The 22,336-nt window shown below is 39.1% G+C and overlaps 1 protein-coding gene and 1 long non-coding RNA gene across 2 annotated transcripts; both read left to right on the forward strand.

Annotated features, from left to right (window-relative positions):
* The first annotated feature begins 6 nt into the window (after positions 1–6).
* Positions 7–21,798, forward strand: COCH (cochlin). Its single transcript, XM_057377675.1, has 11 exons — positions 7–146; positions 226–270; positions 5,716–5,872; positions 11,890–12,023; positions 13,185–13,250; positions 14,095–14,139; positions 14,227–14,374; positions 16,090–16,193; positions 16,799–17,025; positions 18,719–19,235; positions 19,907–21,798. The coding sequence occupies exons 1-11, from the start codon at positions 122–124 to the stop codon at positions 20,080–20,082; spliced, it is 1,644 nt and encodes a 547-aa protein (XP_057233658.1). The 5' UTR covers positions 7–121; the 3' UTR covers positions 20,083–21,798.
* Positions 930–5,709, forward strand: LOC130580772 (uncharacterized). The gene is made up of 3 exons (XR_008966179.1): positions 930–1,019; positions 1,244–1,341; positions 2,222–5,709. It is a non-coding gene; the product is annotated as an uncharacterized LOC130580772 (long non-coding RNA).
* Positions 21,799–22,336: the final 538 nt, after the last annotated feature.

Raw genomic sequence — 22,336 nt, forward strand, 5'->3', positions numbered from 1 at the left:
CGGTGCGGTGACCCTGCCAGCACGGTGCGGTGACCCGGCTGGCACGCCGCTCTCCGCCGCTCTCCGCCGCTCTCCCGGGCTCAGCTCCGGCTGCCCCTCGCTGCGGGCGCGTCCCGCCGCCATGTGGCTCCCGTTCCTGCTCCTCGGTGGGTACCGCGGGGAGATGCGGGGGCCGGCGGGGCGGGCACGGAGCAGYGTCCCGACCCGCTCCCTGTCTGTTCGCAGGCGCTCTCCTGCTCTCCGGCCCGGTGCGCGGCAGCGACGGCTCGGGTGAGTTGGCCGCCGTTCCCCCTCCGCACCCCGCGGGGTTTTCCCCTCGGAGCGTCTCTGCCCCGCCTGTCCAGCCCGCCCGGGGTGGCGGTGCCCGGGGGGCTCTTGGCCGCGGGTCCCGGCTCGACGTTCCCCGGCTCTCCCGGTGGATGCGCGGGGAGCTCCCCGACCCCGCTGGGGAGGGTTGCGCGGAGCCGCCGGCGGGAAGCTGCAGAGGGGCACGGAGGATATCTGGGAACGCTTCCAGAAGGGGTGAAAAATCTTTGCCTGCTCAGGATGAAGCAGCGCCGTGGTGACCGGTGTCCCCTTCGAGGGGAGTGCCGCTAGCAGGAGTGAGTGGGAGTGTGTTTGTGTGTGTTACAAAGGCAGTCGTGCAGTGCTTGGCAATTTGAGGATCTCTGGCGTGTTTTAGACCGTGGCATTGATTAAAAATATTTTAAACCTGCCCTGCCATTATTTCGACCTGGGAAGCAAAACAACGTACTTCGGATGCCTAGCAGGGTACGGCAGGGRCTGCCTGTCGTACCATCCTGTGTCGGACTGCATCCTTGCTGCTGGAGAGCAGGCTCTCCTGGAAGCACAATAAATCCATGGCAACCAGGAGCCACAGGAAGCAGCGGAGGAATAAAGTGACAGAAGGACACCAGCAGTTTGCAGTTTGTCTGCCCCTTTCAGTGGAACCTTTCGCCAAGGGAGGATAGGAGCCTCCGGAAGAACGTGCTGCCAGATGCAGGCCTGGCCTGCAGAAGGTGAGTGACCTCAAGCTTTTCTGAATGGTTGTTCACAATTTCACAGTTATTAGGAAGTAGGATTTACTGCTCATTTTGTKTTGAATCAAAGATTTGGAGAATTCTTGTGTGCTAAACTGATGAAAGCTACATATGAGAGGAGTGCTATGGCTAAAAAAGGAGAAAATGCACAGCAATAGAAAACCTCCTCTAACCCCAGTTCCTTTCCCTCTTTTACTTTGCAGGTGCAGTATAGATGAATTGCTGACAGTCTAGTAGGAAACAAATGAAAAGTTTTCTGGGATGCTTCCTTCAGGGCTGGAAAAGCCAAAGTAAASTGAAGGTATCTGGAATTAGCTAAAATAGCATTAATATGAACAGTTTCTGTAAGATATTGCCTCTCACCATTATTATGAGCCTAAATACAGTASATTATTGAGGAAATTAATATTCTTTCATTAATTTGAACAACACAATTTAGGCACTTCYATAAATATTCCTGCAAGTTTCTAGTTCAATAACCAAATGGTGCTGAATTTAGCACCAGATGAATGATATAGCCCTGACCAGACTTCTTCAAACCCCATTGCCCTTATCCAGATCAGGATATGTACTTAAGATTTACATGAGTTAGTATGCAACCTGCTAACATGTCTTCCAAAATATAAACAAGTGTAGATTACCTGGTATGTCTTTTTTTCAACTACGATAAGGTACGTGGGAGCATTCCTTGTGTAGGATAGAAAAAAACAGTCTTCTTTGAAGCCTCAAGATAAAAAAGGACCTAAAAGCTTTATATTTTTAAAAGAATATTAAATATTAAAAGGAATGTGAAGTATAATAGGGATGAACTCCTCTAATTACAACTCACAAAGCTGTCTTTCTTGTAGGAACCCTATTTTTTTTTATTTTGTAATAATGTACATAGGATTTCTTTTTTTCCTTTGCATAAACAAACTGTTTCCCTGAAGCAATGCATGGAGACTTCAAGATTAGAAAAGCTCAGATTTTGCCTATGGATTTTATTTCCCTAGAATAATTTAAAGCAGCGGCTAAAAAAATAAGTGAGAACTTTTAGAGGTAGACACAAGAGGCAGCTCTTCAGAGCAAAATCAGAGTACACGGAAGAGGCAACAAAAAGATGAAAGTTAGTGGAATGATTGAAAACATGATTGTTTGAAAAGACAAGTGAGTCTTTGCTTCTTTTTTTCTTTTTTTTTTAGGTCAACAATGATGGAAGACATTCATCCCTACCCTTTAAATACAGCTTAAATCAGGAAGAATTACAGCTTCTTTTCTTTGTACTTTGTTTTTGTAGGGTGCTCTGATGTAGTGTGTTTCTGTGATGCTTGAAGGGTGTGTGTCTTGACAGGATGGGATGACRGTCATTTTATTGTCATTCTAAAGGCCTAATTTTATGCAACAGAGCASAGGTCTCTAGACTTCAACAGAGTCCAGAATGAGTAGGAGTCTAGAACTGAATAATTTTCTGTAAATTGTAAGCTTATATTTATTTCTTCCAAAAATACTTGGATTTAGCTTATTGGAAGTATTGAAAGAAATGCCTTCACTGCTAGTGCTCCTGTGTTTTTTTTAGTTAATAAGCACCTCTGGTAACATCACAGCAYTGCTTGTGCCTCTCCCCCTGCAACAGATTGGATTGGGATTAAAATAGATGKGTTTTATCTAGGTTGCTTTATATATAGGTATAGCTCTTGGGCAGTTTTTGCCATGTTGCAGTATCTTGGATAGACTAACAGAAAAAAGCACTACTTCAGATATTTAATATCATAGATTAAATTTGTAAGAGTGATGGAGATGTAAGCTGTTGAAGAACAATTTCATATGTTCTAGTATTCAGATCGCATTAATACATTTTTGTGTTTGCAATGAAGTGATTGAAGTTTTATGAGTTGGATGTCTGATGGAGGATAAACAAAGAGGGAAGAACAAAAACTSCTGCAGAGCTGATATCGTACGTCTTAATTTTGGTAGCCAAAAAAAAAAAATTGTTTTCATTTTGATACTTCACCAAACATTTTGAATGTTACTCTTGGTTATAGARTTATGGCTTAGAGAAAACTCTATCTACCTACGTAGAAAACCAAAATGAAATTTTTGCTTTTTGATTTACAGCATCATTTACTTCAGAGTGTTTGTGCCTCAGTGCTGACCCAGCTGAGGTACAAACTGCGAAATCCYCCAGCTACAGCGTGTTAGCTCTTCAGGTCAGACAGCAGCAAGTGCTTCCCTTGCAGGGTAGACAAGGATCAGGACAGTCTTAGGCTGCCAGTACAGAAAAATCCCACGGCTGCACTACAATGGATTTCTGTGTTTWCACTGCCAGGGAAGACACAGAAAGATTATTTTTTCCCGGCATCTTCTGCTCTATACYATGCAAAAGTCTGCCACATGACGGTAATTAGTAAGTACTTGGTGATGAGGGAAATACAGATGTCCAAGCGATACAGGGTTTGTTAACCAGACATGTCTAATTACTGTCTTGGTGTGCACAGMCAGCCAAGGAATTCAGTCAAGTCTATTACATTAAAAATGACAGGAATTAAAACTTCCTGTGGCATCTTCCACTTTTAGAGGCTGGGAAAATGTTGCAGGAGGAGAGGCACAAGCAGTGCTGTSAGGTTACCAGAGGTGCTTATTGCARTGACTCCTCCAAGGGTTTCMATCCTTCCAGCTGCTGTTTGATTTTGATTTTTGATGGTCTTTCTAGGTGTCATTTGGTGGAGATTACTTATCTGTGCCCACTAATTAGCAAAACCTGCTTGTAGAACTTTACATGAAAGRATTAGGGGATTCAAACAGTAAAGCAAATCGACTTCTTTTAGCACACCAATAATATAGCATTTTTGATAAGGAAAATATGGAGCTTCTAAGTACGAGCACTGGTGATTCTGCTTGATTTTTTTTTCCATCTTTAGTTTTTAAGGCAAATAAACAAGACTAAGCATGGAGGGGATGGAAGTAGGTAAGACTAAGTCCTAAAGCAAACTTGTGTATTTCTTAGAATACTTGAGAATCAGATCAAATCACTTTACGGTACCTTTCTAGGTAGACAACTTCTATTGCCTTGAGAAGGGAAAGATAAAGAAATGCTTACTGCTTTCTTTTCTTCTTACTCTGAACTACATAGATAGGTTCAGCATATATAAGTCCCATATTTGTACTGACAAATAGCAGCAAAGATTTTCAGGGAGATGTGATTTAGTTTAACATAGTTTCAGCATAGCATTAATGACGGTTGTATATAATTAAGAGTAAAACGACACACATGGTTGATGAACATGTGTGTTCAATTTACACAGTCAGAATGAACAGACAAGCTTCCCTCTGCATCTCTGGCTGCAACTGTTCTGCTTTTCAGCCCTAAAGTCAGTGAGATTAGCTGGAGATGTCATCTTTTCCATCCCTGATGAAGAAGGACATATGCTCCAAGTACTTTATAAGCAGCATTTGTTGGGGTCAGAAAACACCCTAGGTAGGGTAAGAGTGAAAAGAGTGGGCAGAAAAGCAGATGAGAGAGGGATCATTGAACCCAGAAACATACAGCCCTTGGCTTATAATGCTGTGGTGCATGCACTGATAGCTTGGCCAGCCTCTGCCAGCTTTCACCTTTACTGTGCAAAGRCAGTATCCCAGGGGCATTTGGAAAAGGTTCTGGCACCTTCTAGGTGCAAAATGTGCCTTAGGAAGCTGAGAATACAGGCATGGGTTGGACTTAGGCTGCTGAATTGATAATGATCTAATTATCTCCAATTTGCTGTGCAGACCAGTTGATTGTGCTATCTTGTGTAGTAGAAGGGTGGTAGTTACCATGCAAGATAAAGACCTCTATGTTTTTGAAAGAAAAAGCATCAGCTTGCCAAGCAGAACTGTGTACTGATGTTAATCTGTGTCTGCATACCTTCATTGCGCACGGGCAAGCACAGTGAAAGCTTAATGATGATAACCTGAGGAGCAACTTCTGAAAAAAGGCAGAGTTCTATGTAAAAAATGCATGTGCCTCAGCTGAATGAATATCTTCTGTATCACTGTGTGAATGTGACAGTCCTCTGCACGATRATGATGATGTAAGCTTCACTGTAATGAATTGATGCCAATGTTCTAGATGTTACTGGAGCAAAGAGAAGGGTATTCCTTTTTTTTTGGGCTTTTTTTTTTACACTGGCCTCAGTAGGATTTATTGCAGAGGCTAAGGGAAATGCTGCTGTCAACCTGCTTCATGGATGCCACTGGAGAGAAGATTCAGAATTTCCCAAGTGATTCAYAGATGTCTTATGGCTGGAGATTACTGTGGGGATGTCAGTCATTTAATTTGTCCCTTGGAAAGTGCCACCCACATCTGTGGTCCACCAGCCCTCAAAGGTCTTTCCCTTGCCCTTCTGTCTCTGCAGTAAACTTACAGATGTGAATTGCTTTTCCTTGTGTAATGCTCCTTGGATATTATTTTTATKTTGTTTGTTCATGGGGACTTTTTTTTATTCTTCTCACCATTTTCTGCCACTTTTTTGCCATAAATAATTTTGAAGTGTKCTTCCTTGTCATAACTGTAAGCTCCAATGACATATTTGTAGGCATTGCACCTAATTTCAAATTCAGACATTGCTTTAAACTTGGCAACTGTAAAGACATTAAAAGAAGAAACCCCAAGAACAAACCCTTAAGGTTTTCAGGTCAAAAGTTCTTCTTTTCTCTTTAGCTTCTACTGCTATCACGTGCTTTACAAGAGGACTTGACCTTAGAAAGGGGACAGAAGATGTCCTTTGCCCAGCAAACTGTCCTCTGTGGCAATTTTATGTCTTTGGGGATGGAGTTTATGCCTCTCTTTCGAGTATCTGTGGAGCTGCCATACACAGGTAAGCCAGATGATTTCTGATCCATGTGCTAAGTGAGTTTTGCAGCCTTTGCCACTCATAAATCTTAGCCTTTTGATGCCATCAATGTAAAAATCTGTGTGGATTTTGTGTGTCCTACTAACTCAGTCAGAATACCATTGGGAGAAGAGAAAACAAGGGGAACAAAGGAATGTCTGTKCAGCTTGCAGGTTATCTGAGTTGTGTTTAAGTGTTCCTAAAAACCACTTTGTTCCTGAAGKGCTGCAGCATTGTCCACAAATGGACTTTCCCTGTAAAATCATTGTCACTAGCAGATACGGAAGGATCCAGTATAAATAGTAACTCACGGAAGAATAAAAGCAGATCCACACTCTGACTTTCTTAAAAGCTTGAGTCAAACAAACTGTYCAAAACAAATGGAGGAGTGGTTTCAATATATTTTTTAACATCAAGCAATGGAAGAAAGCTCTTTCAGAATATATTGAGGTGATGCTGCAGCTATCAGAGTATTTTTTATACTATTAAAACCCCCACAACTAAAAACTTAAAACTTTACAGGAATATAAATGGCTAGAAGATAAATGAGGAAAATAGAAGTTTCTTGAGTCAGTATTCATTGCTGGACACTTTAAATGCCATAAAAAAACATGCTAAGCATTTTAAATAATATTTAGGGGGCTCTCATTATTATCTAGAATCTTATTTAAAATTTTATATCTTTKTCAATTAAAATTCTACAGCTTTTAACAGGACTTTGAAAATTTGGGCTACTTGTATATTATTTGAATTCCTATGTTAACTAAAATGAACTTTTTTTAAAAAAAACTGACTTAAAGAGGGGTTTTGAGTAGAAACTCTGGAATTTCTCAAATGTTTTAATAGACTCTATAGGAGGAGCTAAAAGGAGCTTGGGAGGTATTATGGGGGGTCTGTTTCTATTTGTTTTTAGAGCTTAGCAGTTTGTCTCATATTTACATGTCTCCATATGTATTTTATTRCTAGACAGGTTTCCTTCTAATGCTTCTGTAAAAAGAATGAAAGTCTCCATTTAGTGAGTTTTAAATGTCTTCATGAGTGTTAAAAAAATGAAGTTACAYTTTGGTTCTTCACTCCTCCTAGTTTATATATATATATGTAAAAAAGTTTGTGAAAGAATGTCTGGATCAAATGCAGTGACTTTGGTTTTGCTTATTTTACTGTTTCTCTTTTTTGGACTGAGGAAAAGTGAGATTTCTTTCCCTTGTAATTTTTTCTGAGGCAATGTTTGTATTTAGTGACKCAGCCATTTATTTTAACATTCCATTTATTGTAACATCCCATTTCTTACCAAAAATGTCTTTACTGAAAAGAAAAATAAAAAGCTCTTGCTGTTAATGCCTTTTTCTAAAGAGATTAAACAAAGACTTGAACATTTTGAAAAGACACAGAAGTTCCTAACCAGCTGAAGCAGGCAATGTTCTTRAACCTCCCTTGCCAGGTGTGTCTGTGACTGACTGTTAGGAAAGTCCCAGTTGTGTCACARCTGGGACTTTCCTTACAAAAGGAAGAGGTACAAGAAATGGACGATGCATATTTTTTTCAGGATTTGCATAGTCCTCCCCTAGACAATAAAGCAAAACTTTATTTTAYTATATATCACTCATCTCTTCACTGACATCTGTACCTTACAAACTACAAGTACTATTTTCTCCAGCCAGCAGCATGAGATTATAGAAAAATCCATTTTTTTCATAGTAAGAGTCAATATAAATTGTCCTGCTTGTGAAATATGCCACCTTTTTTAAAAACATCTAACAATCTCCACAGACATTGTGAGAATAATGAGGGCTCAAATAGCAATAAAGGGATTTAAAATATACTCAGCTTCCTAATCTGGACTTCCAGAGTGGATGTAAATTGATATTGTTCAAGTCTTGAATATGGTAGACTTAGTAAGGTTCTGGAAAAGCAGACTAAAGGTGAAAAATTATCTGTTTAGGAGAACTGCCTTTTTTGAACAGTGCCATTAAGTTGGGGGCTATTAGTTCTGCTGGCCTTTCACACTCAGAACAGAATGTGACAGCATTTTGGTGGTTTTGCTGCAACTGTTAACAGCCAAAAAGAGTCCTGGCAAGAAAGGGTTGATGTATGGAGGAGAGGCAATATCTGTTTTGTTCTCAGCTGATTTCAGTGCAGGCTGCAAAACCAAACAAAACATAGGAAATGCTTGCTCCTTCCTGCCCTGTGTTGCAACATCTAAACTGGCACTTTGGCATGAAAGAAACTTCAAGAAGATATTCCCAACAGCTCATSGTAGTTTGCCCTTCTTCTGGCACATGTAGATTCGTGCTTTCACAATTCTGTAAATTTCTTCCAAATAACCAAACAAACCATTACTTTCAAATCAGGCTGGATTCCTTAATTTTATGTAAATCAAATAATGCTTAATCCTGTGAGTAGTTTTATTGCTGTGAGGCAATTATTAGTGCAAGAAAGTGCTATGTAATGCACGAAAAAATATTTAGCAGCATTCAGCTATGAATGATTCTGTATATTGCAGATGAGTACGTTTGTCTGTTTTAGCTTATTATATTTGGCTTKTTCTCTCATTTTATGTGGAATTACTCCTATGAAACAATATTTATTTAATATTGTTCTTTTTCTGGGCAGAAGAATAAAAGATTTATTTGTTGAGGGAAGCATGGAGAACCTCCTACCAGGCTGACACTATGTAGGCATGAAGAACTGAGTTAAATCTACCCCTGAGTGATTAATTGGATTAATAATCAGCAGGTCAGATGAAGGACTAGGTTTCCAGCTTGTGCAATTCTGTTTTACTGCCAATTCCACTAAATGGATACCTATCCCAATGTGGTAGCATTTAGATGTTAAAGAGGCATGTACATTTTTTCATAATTTCCTAACAAGTCACGTGAAAGCATTCCTCATTAAGCACTGGGCTCCCAGAACTGAAGTCTGACAAAAGCATCTCATGGTTATTCCCAAGCTGGCACAAAGTGCCCATAAACACCGATGGCACCTGAGCTGCCCTAGGGTGTGCTAGAAGAATATTCACATAAAAGTTTTCTGGCCAAGGGGATTTCTGAGCAGCTGTAGATCCCCTGGGAAACTTTGGTATAGTGCCTGCTTCTGCTGCTGAACTTCTTTCCTGCCAAAAGCAATAGGGGTGCAGACAAGACAGAAAGAAAGGGAGAAAGAACACAGCTTAGGAGTCCAGAGGATGTTGGCATGAAATCCTGAAAAGCTCTGTATCAGTGATTGATGGCAAGCAGGCAGCAGCAGGAGATGGGTTTGGAGATGAGGAGGATACTTCCTGSAGTGATGGAGAAAGGCTGATTATTTGGAAGGAGTTTGCAGATGATGGTAGTAGGAAGGAAAGATGGAAATTAAGGTAATTCAGCTGCCTTGTCTGCAGTCCCTGAGGATAAACTGACTGCAGTTACATCCATAAGGCTCATCTCCCATGGCCAGAATCATCACATCTTGGGGTCTAGACATCAGTTTTGATGTGTAGACTTCTTGAAAAATGCACTCAAAATTCAGCAGCACCGTGTATCTCTTTCTCTGAGAGTGCACATAGAGTTCTTGCACACTGGGGAAGTCCACGAGGATCTTATAAAGCTTCCATTTCATCTGGTGTTTTACCTCAATTCAGTTCAGATTAAGTATCTTTGAGCTGAAATTCCTGTATTTCATAGGCTCTTTCTGCTGSCTTTGGCTGATATTCTTTCTTTTGTGAGCTGTTGTGCAGCGAGGTACTGGATTGCTGCCTTGGGTATCTGCTTTTCTGTTTAATTTCTGCACATTTGTCAGTGAAAGAACCATTTTGGTATAAATTGCAGAGTGTTATTAACAAACTAGGCAAGAGAATGGACTGACAGCTTTGACATAAAGTCACTGTCAAGCAGCACTRGCAGTAGCATAATGAGTAGGGAAGTGAAAGCTGTTCCTGGAAAATCTGCAGGGCTCCAGTTGAATCAAAACAGCCRTGGCATGCAAGTCAGTCACACAGGAGCAAAGCACAGCAGCGAAAATCAAAACAGATTGTGGTGACGTAAGTCATTCTATGGAATGCATGGGCAGTTCTTCACTCTTCAAAAACCATTGCAGACCCTCACAGGATGAATCTTGTTTTAAGAGTCAATTATAAATGATTGCAGAACGGGATTTGCCAGTCTGGTTCAGAATACAAAGGTAGACTGGCAATATATGGTTTGTTCCATGTTGGAACATGGACATTCCTCCTCCCTTGGAGGAATATCCCAGGTAAAACTGATGAGATTGTAATAAATGGCCTTAAACTGTTAACTCACCTACAGAACACAATGACAAGAAAGAAGGAGTAACTTTCATAAAGCTACAGTTCATGTTRTATTTACATCTAAAATCAGCCCCCACTCACGTTAAAAACAGCAGAGCTGTTTCATGGAAGTAGTATAGAGCAGTGTAGAGCTTTGACTTGTGTCCAAATACAGAATCAAATGTTTTCAACGAATAGGTAAGGAGCAAATAAATCAACTCCAGCTTCACTGTAAAGCTTCCAMATTCAGTAGAGACTAGGAAGATTATTATTTTCTTCTAGAATTATTAATTGAATTTAATGAATTATTATTGTTGCAATTAAAATGTAAAGACCAATAGACAAAACAGAACAATGTAAACAATATTGATTGCAGGGTGCCTAAAATAAGCTGAAATAATTGTTTTTAGGAATACTGCTTAGGCTGAGCTTTCAATGTGGATGTTTCCTTGAGTTCAATTCAACCAGCAGTCAGATATGTGAGTCCACAACAAAGAAAATGGGAAGAGATACTGAGCTCTTCTTAGGAGCTAACTTGGGCGTGGATGAGGTTTGCTGATGTGAGCCTGAAGTAGCTTCACTAAAATTGCAAGTACAAACTTAAAGTAGAAACTGTTCCAATTAAACACATTCTATTTGACACATTTCCTTATCCATTAGGACTGAGACACTAGTGAAAGCTTGAATGCCTAAGAGAACCAGGTAAAGGGGAAGAAATTTGTATTCTAATTATACTGAAATATTCTCAGTACATTTATGTGTTATTTTTCTCAAAGATAATTTTGACTTACTGGATATTCCTTGTCATTAAAAACTAACCAGTTAATGGCTTTGGTCTGATTTTTCTCTCACTATTCTTTTGAACGACTATAAAGTGCTATTTGTATTTGCCAATTTTATAAACTGACTTTAAACTCATTCAAGGTAACCTTACTGAAGTTCCTTTATTTATATACTTTATAAAGTATTCCTAGATGGGAATATATCTGTAGATTTTGAAATTGTAGTCATAATTTTCCAAGTACAAGAATTAAATATCTATAGCCATGGTTCAATTTAAAAGTGCAAGTCATATCCACAAAGGACAAATGTCTTTTAACAGCCATCCACATAGAATTTTATCTCGAGCTCATATTGCCAGAAACATATGCACAGTTTTCTAAACTCTGGTCTTGATTATTCTACTTTCAAGATGCTTTAAATCTGATTAGGCCAGGACTTCTTTTCAACCAGGAAGATAAACAGAACTGAAAAGTAAACATAAAGGCAACACATTGCTGTTYAAATATGCTTGAAATGATTGTTTGTCTCCCATAGGACTGTATCTGCCCATGTACAACAAAGCATCAAGTTTTTGCTGCCTCTTAGAGAAGCTCAACTTTGATTTTTGGCCCTTAAAAATAACTGTTCTTTCAGTAGCACATAAAAAGAAATCTGACAGTTCTGATGGTCACTTAGGAATTGATACGCCCTGAAGCATCACTCTTCTGCATTAGTCTGACAGAATTTTAGGCTTTCCTGACTTTTTTWATCATAAATCTGTGTAATCTTTTCTTCTCTGTAAAACAGGGATTTATTAAGCCTTTTCAGCAGATTGTTGTAGCCTGAACACATCTGTCTGCCCATAATGGCATGTTTTTGAGGAGGCTGGTGACAAGAATTGTAATGGTGGCATACCTGTATTGCATTTTCTTGTGACTGAAATGTCTGACTTACACCAACTCTTTTTGTATCTTAGGGGGGTGATTACCAATGCAGGTGGAGCTGTAAAGGTACAGACTCTCCCAGGACAGGAAAACTACCCTGCTGTAAATGCCAACGGGATCCAGTCTCAGGTGCTGTCGAGATGGGCTTCATCTTTCTCAGTGACTGGTAGGTGGAGCACTCCTGTTTGTTTTGCAAAGTGCATTTGAAGCACTGACAGAACTGTAGGACACTTCCTCAGTGCTCAAAGAAAGTGGTTGTTACCTGATGTGGAGCAACAGAAGTTTTCACTCTAGTTTGTTATTTTAACATCAGTTTTTCTTTGATTACGTAAAGAAAAACTACTCCAGCTAGAGCAGCTAGTCTGTAGCAGAAGCTGATACATAAAAATGGATCAGTTATTTAGAATATAATGACATGATACAGGCAGTTGACAGTTCCATCRCAGTTTGAGCTGATCAAAGTCAGTGCTTCGATGCTGCCATTGCAGTCTGGTCCTCCTGCTGCTCCCAGCATTTGCTTCTATCCCTTCTCTCCCTCTGCCTGCATTTGTGCAGGAATGTGTTGTACTTTGTCAGGCCCTTCAAATTTGCCCGTCCACACAAAGAGAACACAGACTCTCCAAAAATCGCAATAATGTCAACTTCTGTGTGATGTGGTCATAAGCTACAGTGCAATGCAGTGGTTTTGTYCAGAAGTTTTCGTTCCCATAATTGAGGTAGTTTTTAATTATTATTTGCATAATTGCAGTTTCCATGACTGTCACTCGGGTGAGATTAAACTGTCCTCATAAAAACACATGCAGAAATATATTGGTTGTATGTGTTGTTGTGGTTTCAAAAATATGGAAGCATGTGTGTTTGGTGGTGCAGAAAGTTTGTGAAGCAGACCTCTCTGATGTGTTTTTACTGTTGACACAGCTGAAATCCAGCTGCCTCTAAGATACTGGTGTTCCTTGTGCAGTGCCCCTCTGCAARCTGCTAGCTGAGAACTTGGAATTGCAGGTGCTTTTGGTGAGGGTGAAAGTGTAACACAGCTCTCCAGATAAAGTCCTCACTTTACCTGCTAGAAATAATGGCTACTGCAGCTCAGAACCTCTCATCTGATAAATATGCTGTAACTACTCATCAGCTGCTGTTGTTCCAGGTGCAGAAATYATTTACCTGTGAAACAAAGGGTGCAGTACTGCATTACACCAAAGCTTTGTCTAGGCTCCCAGAGCAGCTTATGGCAGATGACAAAGAAAAGTTGTTGGAAATGCACTAATTCTTCAAGCACTTGTAAGCTTATCTAAACACACTAAAATCTGGTAAAATATTCTTATTTTAGCAGGTACTAAGAGCACAGCGCTTGAAGCAGTTGGACGATCAGTGTCAACAGCACGTCCTTCTACAGGTACACAACCTCCAAACAAGGGAAGCCTCTTGTGATGTGATGCACTGCAGTGTGCAATTCCTGGCTGAAARAACATGTTTCATATGAATAGTTTATTTTAAAGAAGAAAACGTGCAGTATCTGGTTTTGAAGTGTATATTTCATCAGAAAAAAAAGGGGAATTGTATATAATCTTGGAGAGTGATTCTGATCTCACTAAAGTTCAAGCAAATTAAAAAAAAAAACTTGAATTTTGGAAAACTAATACAGATAACACAAAGGAAGGTAAGAGTTCATGAGCTTATGGGATATTTATTTTTTTAAAGTGATGGAGAAGACAGAGCTAATGCATTCCTTCTTACGGAACTACTCAGCAGCTGAGTGCTGTCAGGACATGTGTAGCAGAAATTTAGTTGTTATGTGAATTTCACCACAGAAAATGCTGCCTTAAACATTTTTATAAAGGTTAATGCTATATAAATGCTCAACTTGGATGTAGTTTCTGAGCAGACCACTTGGTTTACAGTCATGGTTTGCTTGCAAACCTTTAAACTGTATTGTACAGCAGGTTGCTAACTGAGAAACATTTGGGAAGGTGAGGTACAGAAACCCAGCTGGCTTTGTACGACTCAGCAATCACATAGGTGTAGAAAATATTTCAAATATATTTCAAATACTCATTTGAAAAAGAATATTCTCCAAAAAGCTAAGCAGTAGTAGCACAAATTCAATTATTAAACTGACTGACATTTCCTACTGCAGACATATGGCACTGTAACTTTTGGAGTCAGAACTTTTCTGGTTTAGTTTGGTCCATTCATCTTCTTATTCTTAAATGATTCATGCTGGTTTTTCTTCACTGAAGGTAAAAGACCTAAGAAGACGATTGATAAAAAGGCTGGAAACAAAGGTAAGAACACATAGATTTAACTTTTGCAAAGCAGAATCCTAACGTTTATTTGGTGTTAATAAGTTTAATTATTTTGAATGTTCACAGACTGTAAAGCTGATATTGCATTTCTCATTGATGGAAGCTACAACATTGGCCAACGCAGGTTTAACTTGCAGAAAAACTTTGTGGGGAAAGTAGCTGTAATGTTGGGAATTGGGACAGAAGGGCCTCATGTTGGAGTTGTACAGGCCAGGTAAGAACAGATTTACACAAAATATAATAGAGTAATTSATAAGAGAAACCAATAAATACATTGCTTCCTATTCTGCAGAACAAAATAATAATGGTTGATGAATAGCAAGGGAAAGCAAAGAGCTGCAGCACTGTTTGCTCAGTGCTATACTGAGAGGACATGACAAATCTGAACATCTTCTGTCTCTGACATTTGATATTTGGATAGAGAGCTGCTGGCCTTCCCACAGCCCCTCTGCTGCTGACAGCTTTGCATCTCATCTTTGTAAAACAGCAGGAAACACCCTGCAGAGGAGAGATGGCCCTTTCTAAAACTTGTAGAGAGAAAAGTCCCAAATTGTTACATACATATACAAAACAAAAACCTGCTCACACCAACCAATAGGTTATTAGGCTAATATTTTTCAAGTTGCAACTGGTCACTTTTTCATTTAAAGATTGCTCATAGAATCATCTAGGTTGGAAAAGACCCTTAASATCACCTACWCTAACCATTCAAAGTACTGTGTAGTCTAAAAGCCACTGCAACATTCAGCACGTTGGCTGAAGGGTTTTTTCAGTCACAGCTTAGTTTGCTTGTGCTCAGCAACTGCAGTTTTTCAAGGTTTAGCCACTTGGCCTATGGCATCTGGAAAAAAAGGGAGCACTGAGAACTCACTTATTATCAAAATTAATTCATTTCAAGAAGATGAAGTATCTGATAGATTAGCACAGGGTTTCTTTAATCTCACCTTTCTTTTTCAACATTAAAGCCTGTTCCTCATCCTGCCTTTAGACAGCTGTAGAGCAGATCTCTGAGTCTAATTTAATGACCTAACCTTGCTGTTACAGTCACTAGCAAGAAAGACCACATTCGTGGCACAAACCATCTGAACTGCTTTCGATGCCTCTTTTAGGGTGTGATGAATTCCATCCTGAAAAATCCAATTTCTGTCCACTTTAGACATCAAAAGCAGGGGAAATGAACTCCACTCTTGCTATCCTTACTGTAGGATGAAGAAAAATTCAYGGAGAAAATAAGTGAACAGTTGAACATTCAACTCATTAGAAACTAGTTATAGAAACAATAAAATGTACAATTTYAACAGTTATTCTCCTTGGCACATTCTCCTTGGGGTTCATTCTAGTGGTTCTGATGCAGAATCAGTCTGTTTATTCGCAGCAGCAGCAGCTCTTTGGCTTGCAGGTGTTTGTCATTCACCCTTCAACTGGCAAAAATAACTTTATTTCTTTCTGCTTTCTACTGAAAATTGAGTGAAATTTGGAAACAGCATACTAAAAGTCTTTAATTTATTAGTCAGTAGCTAGCATACCTTGAACTTCTCAAATCAAAAAACACAAACTGCATTTAGCAGGAATTTTTTTGTAAGGAAGGTATTTCTCATACAAACAGTAGAAAACCTGRCAATTTTTATTTACACAGATACATTTAGTTTAACATCTGACATGCTCTTTTTTTTCTATATGTATTTTTAACCTAATTTTTTCAGCTCTTTGACAAGCATAAGAATCAGGCTGTTCTTAATTTATCCATTCAGGTAGGTAATTCCTACTGCTAAGCATTGTTAGACTTAGCGAGGAGCATCCTCCTATTTTAGTAATTAAAATCCAGAGAAAAATAGATATTAGCAAGAGCAAAATGATTCCAAGTGTGTTTTAGCTTACTAGTGCCAGTATGAAAAGTGAACCTCATTACTCTGTCTTATTTTTTCACAGTGAACATCCAAAAATTGAATTCTATCTGAAAAATTTCACTGCTGCAAAAGAAGTTCTGTTTGCTATAAAGGAATTAGGCTTCAGAGGAGGAAATTCCAATACAGGTGAGTTCATACTCCCCCTAAAGTAGAAATTACTTCTTTGCATATTTTATATATATATGTATGTGCGTGTGTGTGTGTGTGTGTGTGTGTGTGTGTGTAAATGTTGAATTTCTTATAATTCATAGATAAGAAATTATTTTAGATGCCACACTTACCCTAATCAGGTTCAATGTATATATGTGTGTGTGTAAATATTGCAGTTTTTATAATTTACRTAAGTAAGGAAAGGTTTTAGACGGCACACTTGCCTTAATCAATGTTTTTCCACTAGAATGTTCCCACAGGTACTAATGGATCTACTTCCTAGTAGAAACTGGACCCATGAGCAAAAAAAAAAAAAAGTTGTCAGGGAATTCTACCTCTTCTTTATCTGTGGTGTTTTTTTTGTGGGGGGGGGAGGGGTGTTGATTTGGAGTGGTTGGTCTTTAACGTAGAGGTTGCCCAAGCTTCATTATTATCAAATTTCCTGGGGTACCATTTCAATGCTACCCTTGGTTGGACCTTTAGTCATAACAAATCCTGCACATTTCAGATGGGAAACGGGTCCCAAAATGTAYCATCATTGTATCACTGTTTCTTCATATTCTTTTTCTGTTCAAAACAAGGGAAAGCTTTGAAGTACACMGCTCAGAAATTCTTCTCTTTGGAGAATGGAGCACGGAAAGGAATTCCCAAGATCATTGTAGTGTTTCTAGATGGCTGGCCCTCAGATGATCTAGAAGAAGCCGGTATAGTGGCCAGAGAATTTGGAGTCAATGTGTTCATAGTGTCTGTAGCAAAACCCACAACAGAGGAGCTGGGAATGGTACAAGACATTGGCTTTGTTGACAAAGTAAGAAAGAATGTYATTATTTGGTTTTCAGTCATGAATTTAATTCTGGAGAATTTATGGTAAAATTCTAATGAACMAATATATGTATATATAATAACTCATATAGATGTATCGATGTACAAATATGCTCTCAAACCTGCCAACTAAATTATCCCTGCTTATAAGTGATACATAAGAACAGTAGAAGGGTAAAGAAACACTGGGGATTTTTCCCTGCTAAAGGGGCCACACAAAGGTACCACTGTCCTCTCAGTTCAGAGGCTTGGCCAAGCTGTAGCTCCTGTAATTTGTAACTGCATGAAGACTCTCAGTGCAGGAAATTCCCCTATCTCAGGTATGGTTGAAAGTGCCAAAGCAATGAAATGCTGATACAATATATTCTGTCTCCTGAAAGAGCAGACAAGGTGGTGCTTATTTCTGTACCTACTCTGTGGATAATTATTTACTTACTGTCACTACAAAGAGGAAAAAAAATAAGGAAAAACATATCCTAGCAAGTTTGTGTACAAAACTTTGATCCTGTAGGCAGAGTTTTGGATCTTGTTCTGTTTGAGTTAGAGTGGAAATTCAAACACCTACTCTCACATGAGCTTTTCTGATGAGTAGGTCTGTACTTACTCCGCAGTGGGAAAACCACTCACTTTCCACATTATGCTGTCTCATTTCAGCAGAAATGGCACAAACAGAATAAAGCTCTGCTTCTTCTCRGGAGGTCCCAGAGGTATTGCAGGCAGGTCCAAGCTTTAGGCACTTAGAGAAGCACCACAGAGTGGTTTGGGTTGGAAAGGMTCATAAAGGTCATATAAGTTCCCACCCTTACCACRGGCAAGAATGCCACCCAATAAACCAGGTAGCTCAGGCTTGGCCTTGAACACWTTTGGGGTTGGGGCATCCGCAACTACTCAGAGTAAACTCTTCTAGTGCCTCACCATCCTCAGAATAAAGCATTTCCTCCTAGTATCTAATTTAAATCTCAYTTAGTTTAAAACTCTTCCCTCTTGTACCAACACTGTCAGTCCCTGTAGAGCCACAGAAAGACTTGACCTTACGTGGCTGAGGTCTGCCCTCCCCTTCTGCATTTTGATCCTAGCCAGTTTAGTTATCACACCTAGTAGAGCTGATTTTGAATTTAACACCTTTCTCTCACCTTGTACTTTACATGCATCTTGTGGAAGCTGGGGGAAAAGAAATTTTACTCTGGATGACCCAGAGTTATATTTCTCTATTTCTACCCAACTCTATATCTGTGTTTATAACATATCGTAGATTAAAAAAATAAAGTTCTTATCAAGTTCAAGGGGAAAACACAGAGGCTAATTTTCAGTGGATAAGCAAAAATAAGGAACTTCCAATGCTTTGGCTAATCAGTACCATCATGACTTAGTTCACATTCACAAAACACAATTTTCAGTGTGAATAAAGCTAAATCATTTGAAAACTTTCAGAGGCTGAGGGGCAGGGGGCTTTATTACTGGATAAAATAAGCTATATTACCTTTCATTAACTTCAAGTRCAGATGTTTCAATTTCTTTAAAGAAAAACGCACAAGAAAACCACCCTAAGCTCCTACCATGAGGCTTCATTTCTAACCTGCCTTTGAAAGAAACATCATAGGTGTCTGGGTATTATCCATTCAAATGCTTCTAGCATTCAGCCCTGCATTCACTACTGCTCATRTTTTGTTTTCAAACAGGCTGTCTGTCGAAGCAACGGCTTCTTCTCTTACCAAATGCCCACCTGGTTTGGCACTACCAAATACGTAAAACCCCTGGTCCAAAAGCTGTGTTCACATGAGCAGATGTTGTGTAGCAAGACTTGCTACAACTCCGTCAACATTGCTTTCCTGATCGACGGTTCCAGCAGTGTGGGAGAGAGCAACTTCCGCCTGGTGCTTGAATTCGTGAGCAACGTGGCCAAGGCTTTTGAGATCTCTGACATTGGCTCCAAGGTGGCAGCCGTGCAGTTCACCTACGACCAGAGGACGGAGTTTGGCTTCACAGACTACATGACCAAGGAAAAGGTGCTCTCGGCCATCCGCAACATCCGCTACATGAGCGGGGGCACTGCCACAGGCGATGCCATTTCGTTCACAACCAGGAATGTCTTTGGGCCAGTGAAAGATGGACCTAACAAGAATTTCCTCATYGTTCTCACTGATGGTCAGTCTTACGATGATGTTAGACCACCGGCTGCAGCTGCACAAAAAGCAGGTAAATTACGTATTTTGAAAAGCAGTGGAAATYAATCCACCTTATTTCTGCTCATTGTGAATGCTAAGGTTTTAAAGTTTGCTTTGAAGTCAGAAAAATGTAAGCCCCAAGGAACCGTTTTCCATTAGGATGAAAAAACCCCAGCGACCAGTATTACAGAGCCAAGTATAAGCAGACTCGCTTCTGGGCAGCTTAGGGATTAACATACACCCAGTTTTATTTCCCTAAACAGTAGAGTGAGAGTAAYGAGCCAAGTATCTCCATCATCATCTAGGATGGGAATAAGCAGTTTTATCCGAAAAGCTCATTGGGCTGATGATGCTTGAGGTTTAAGTATACAGGACACTAAGTACGCCCTAAGGAACCAAACTTCCTTTCAAAATCATTTTACACAGTGTTACTTGTGTTTCAAGGCTGACATTGTAACTGCTACATTCCTGTGTGTCACTAGAACAACTCAGACTTCAGCTCTTATGATACCTCAKATTTCCTTCAGGATTTTTCCTATGACAAATCTAATTCCTGGTATTAAGTGGCAAAATCTAATTATATTTGACAGACTGCAGGTATTGAAACATGCTTTTCAAATCCACATTAATTCACAAATGCAGAAATGGCTAGTTTTCTTGTATTTACAGGTAAAATGCTCTTTTTTTTTCTTTTTTTTGTAGGAATAACTGTCTTCTCTGTTGGTGTTGCCTGGGCACCTCTGGATGATCTGAAAGACATGGCTTCTGAACCAAGAGAATCTCATACTTTCTTCACCAGGGAATTCACAGGATTGGAGCAGATGGTTCCTGATATTATTAGAGGCATCTGTAGAGATTTTTTGGACTCTAGACAATAAAGCAAAAAATCTGCTTTTCACTATTACTACTTTGAAACTAAAAATCATGAAATTGAAATGGTCCCTCTACAGTACAGATGTTTTATTCTTACATATGCTTCATAACACAGAGGAAGAAGGGCTGCTTTTTGTTTCTGTAATCAAAGATTATTGTGAGCTTGTTAGAAGTTGTACTTGATACTGAAGTGCAGAATTTGGCCAACATTTAATATTTGCAACAAGCATATATCATCCCAAAGTTTAAAGCTTTGCATATCATTCACGTAAGGATAGCAGATACCCGGAGGAAATAATACAGCTCTGATGTTTTTTCTGCCACTTGCAGGATACCTTCTCATGAGTTAAAAATAATATAACTTTAAATACAAGGTACTATCTTTTATCAGTTTCCTGTAGCTTACAATTCTGTATGTTTTTCAGAGTTCTGCTGATAACAGGAAGTACTTTCAGCACTCCTGTTGCACAACATCCATTATTGCCAGGCAGCTTAAGAAAAGATATGACAGATTGTAGCTGAAAGCATCTATTTTTACTAGTTGGGGGTTTGTTATGGTGAATGATACYGCCATCTGGTTGGCAAATTTTACATCAAAAGTCATTTAACTTCTACCCACAGATAGCTGTGGATATATTTGGTTGGTTCTTCTGACACAGAATTTGAAAGGTATTTAAGGCACAGTAGTTCTTGGAGGATCTGGATCCTAACATATCAGCTATTGCTACTGCTTTCTGCACCACTGAGGTCAACAGTGATATTCCAATTATAACTGACAACCGGATATTTCCCGTCTGCTGCCTTGTACTGTCTTGATTTGACAAAGTTGTTATTGGCTAGACACTTAGAGACAGGAATCTTGGGCCAAGAGATTAAATTAGACCACACACTGGGAATTGAAAACATTTAAATTCAAGTACAGAGSTATCTCAAATCTCAAAACCTAAATGATTTATATCAGATTACATGGTTAGAAAAGAGAAGGCAGACACATCAAGTGGGATGTAGTAGTTCACAGAAYAACAAATTCATAATGGTACACCATTTTAACCATCTTTACAGATGTGTGAGGTTTCCTAAACATGAAAGAATAGTTTTCTTGAAGAAGACTTTTATTTGATTACATACCAAGTAATGTTGATATATTTATATGTACACACATGTGGTTAAATTGATGCAATATCCACCAAGTTATTCCAGAGTCCTGGTGTGAATAACATACTCCCAATTATTCTTTAGAAAATAAAGGGGGTTTGTAAGTAAAATGTATGAAAACAAAACAGCACTTTCCCTGTCAGTCTGGAGCTTCCCTTTTTTGCTTTCCCCTACTACTGATTGTAAAATTTCTAGTAGTTACGGAGTGGCACAGAAGGGATTGTATTCATTGGGCTTTTGCTGTGCACTTTTTGATAACTTATAACTGGCTATATATTACTCTAAACATAAATGGCAAAGATGCCTTGTATTTTTCTAGTAATTGTTATCCTTAATTTTGTTAGGTGGTTATAGATAAGTATTCAGCTTCTGCTGTATAAATTCATATGCTGTATCAACTTTGTGCAAAAATTCAATGCATTTAGTTTATAAACTTTTTATAGAAATACATATTGCAAGAAAACTGGGACTGCTGGTGTTTTAGTACATGATATATGGCTTTTTATGATGAACCTTACCTTGAGTAAGTTGTATGTGATGCTTCCTAACTGTATTATCTTAAATACCAAATCATCCTCAAATAATAAGGGTATTCCTTTTACAAGTATTTTAATTTGAATACTGCCTGCAGGGGATCAATTCTGTTCTCTTGTACAAGAGAACCATTGTAAAGGGGCTATGCGATCTTCAAACGGTCCCTTCCAACTGAAACCACTCTGTGATTTTTTATGCCCTATTTCCCTGAACAGTACTCAGACTTAGGGGGCCTCAGATTTGCAGTTCTGATATATCCTGACATATCACACGAACATTTAAAAAAAAATCGAGATTCCTTCATTTAGAAAAGAGTAGAAAACTCCTCAGGTTAGGGGTTTAGGTACTTAACTGTAACTCCCATTTAAGCCAACAACTRTAATTCTCTACAACTTACAAAATAATTTTGAAGTAGGAAGAGAGAAAGAAGAACTGGGTTGGGTTTTTTTGGCACATTGATATAGTCKCATCAGAATAGTAGATTCTCGTACAAATATTTTAATTACTTCTATTTGCATTTTGTGTTATTGCTATCACATAAGCTTTCCCTTCCATAAGGCATGGCCCCAT

This window comes from Malurus melanocephalus, unplaced genomic scaffold (assembly GCF_030028575.1).
Source record: "Malurus melanocephalus ecotype Western Australia unplaced genomic scaffold, MMel_1.1 scaffold_0, whole genome shotgun sequence".
NCBI lineage: Eukaryota > Metazoa > Chordata > Aves > Passeriformes > Maluridae > Malurus > Malurus melanocephalus.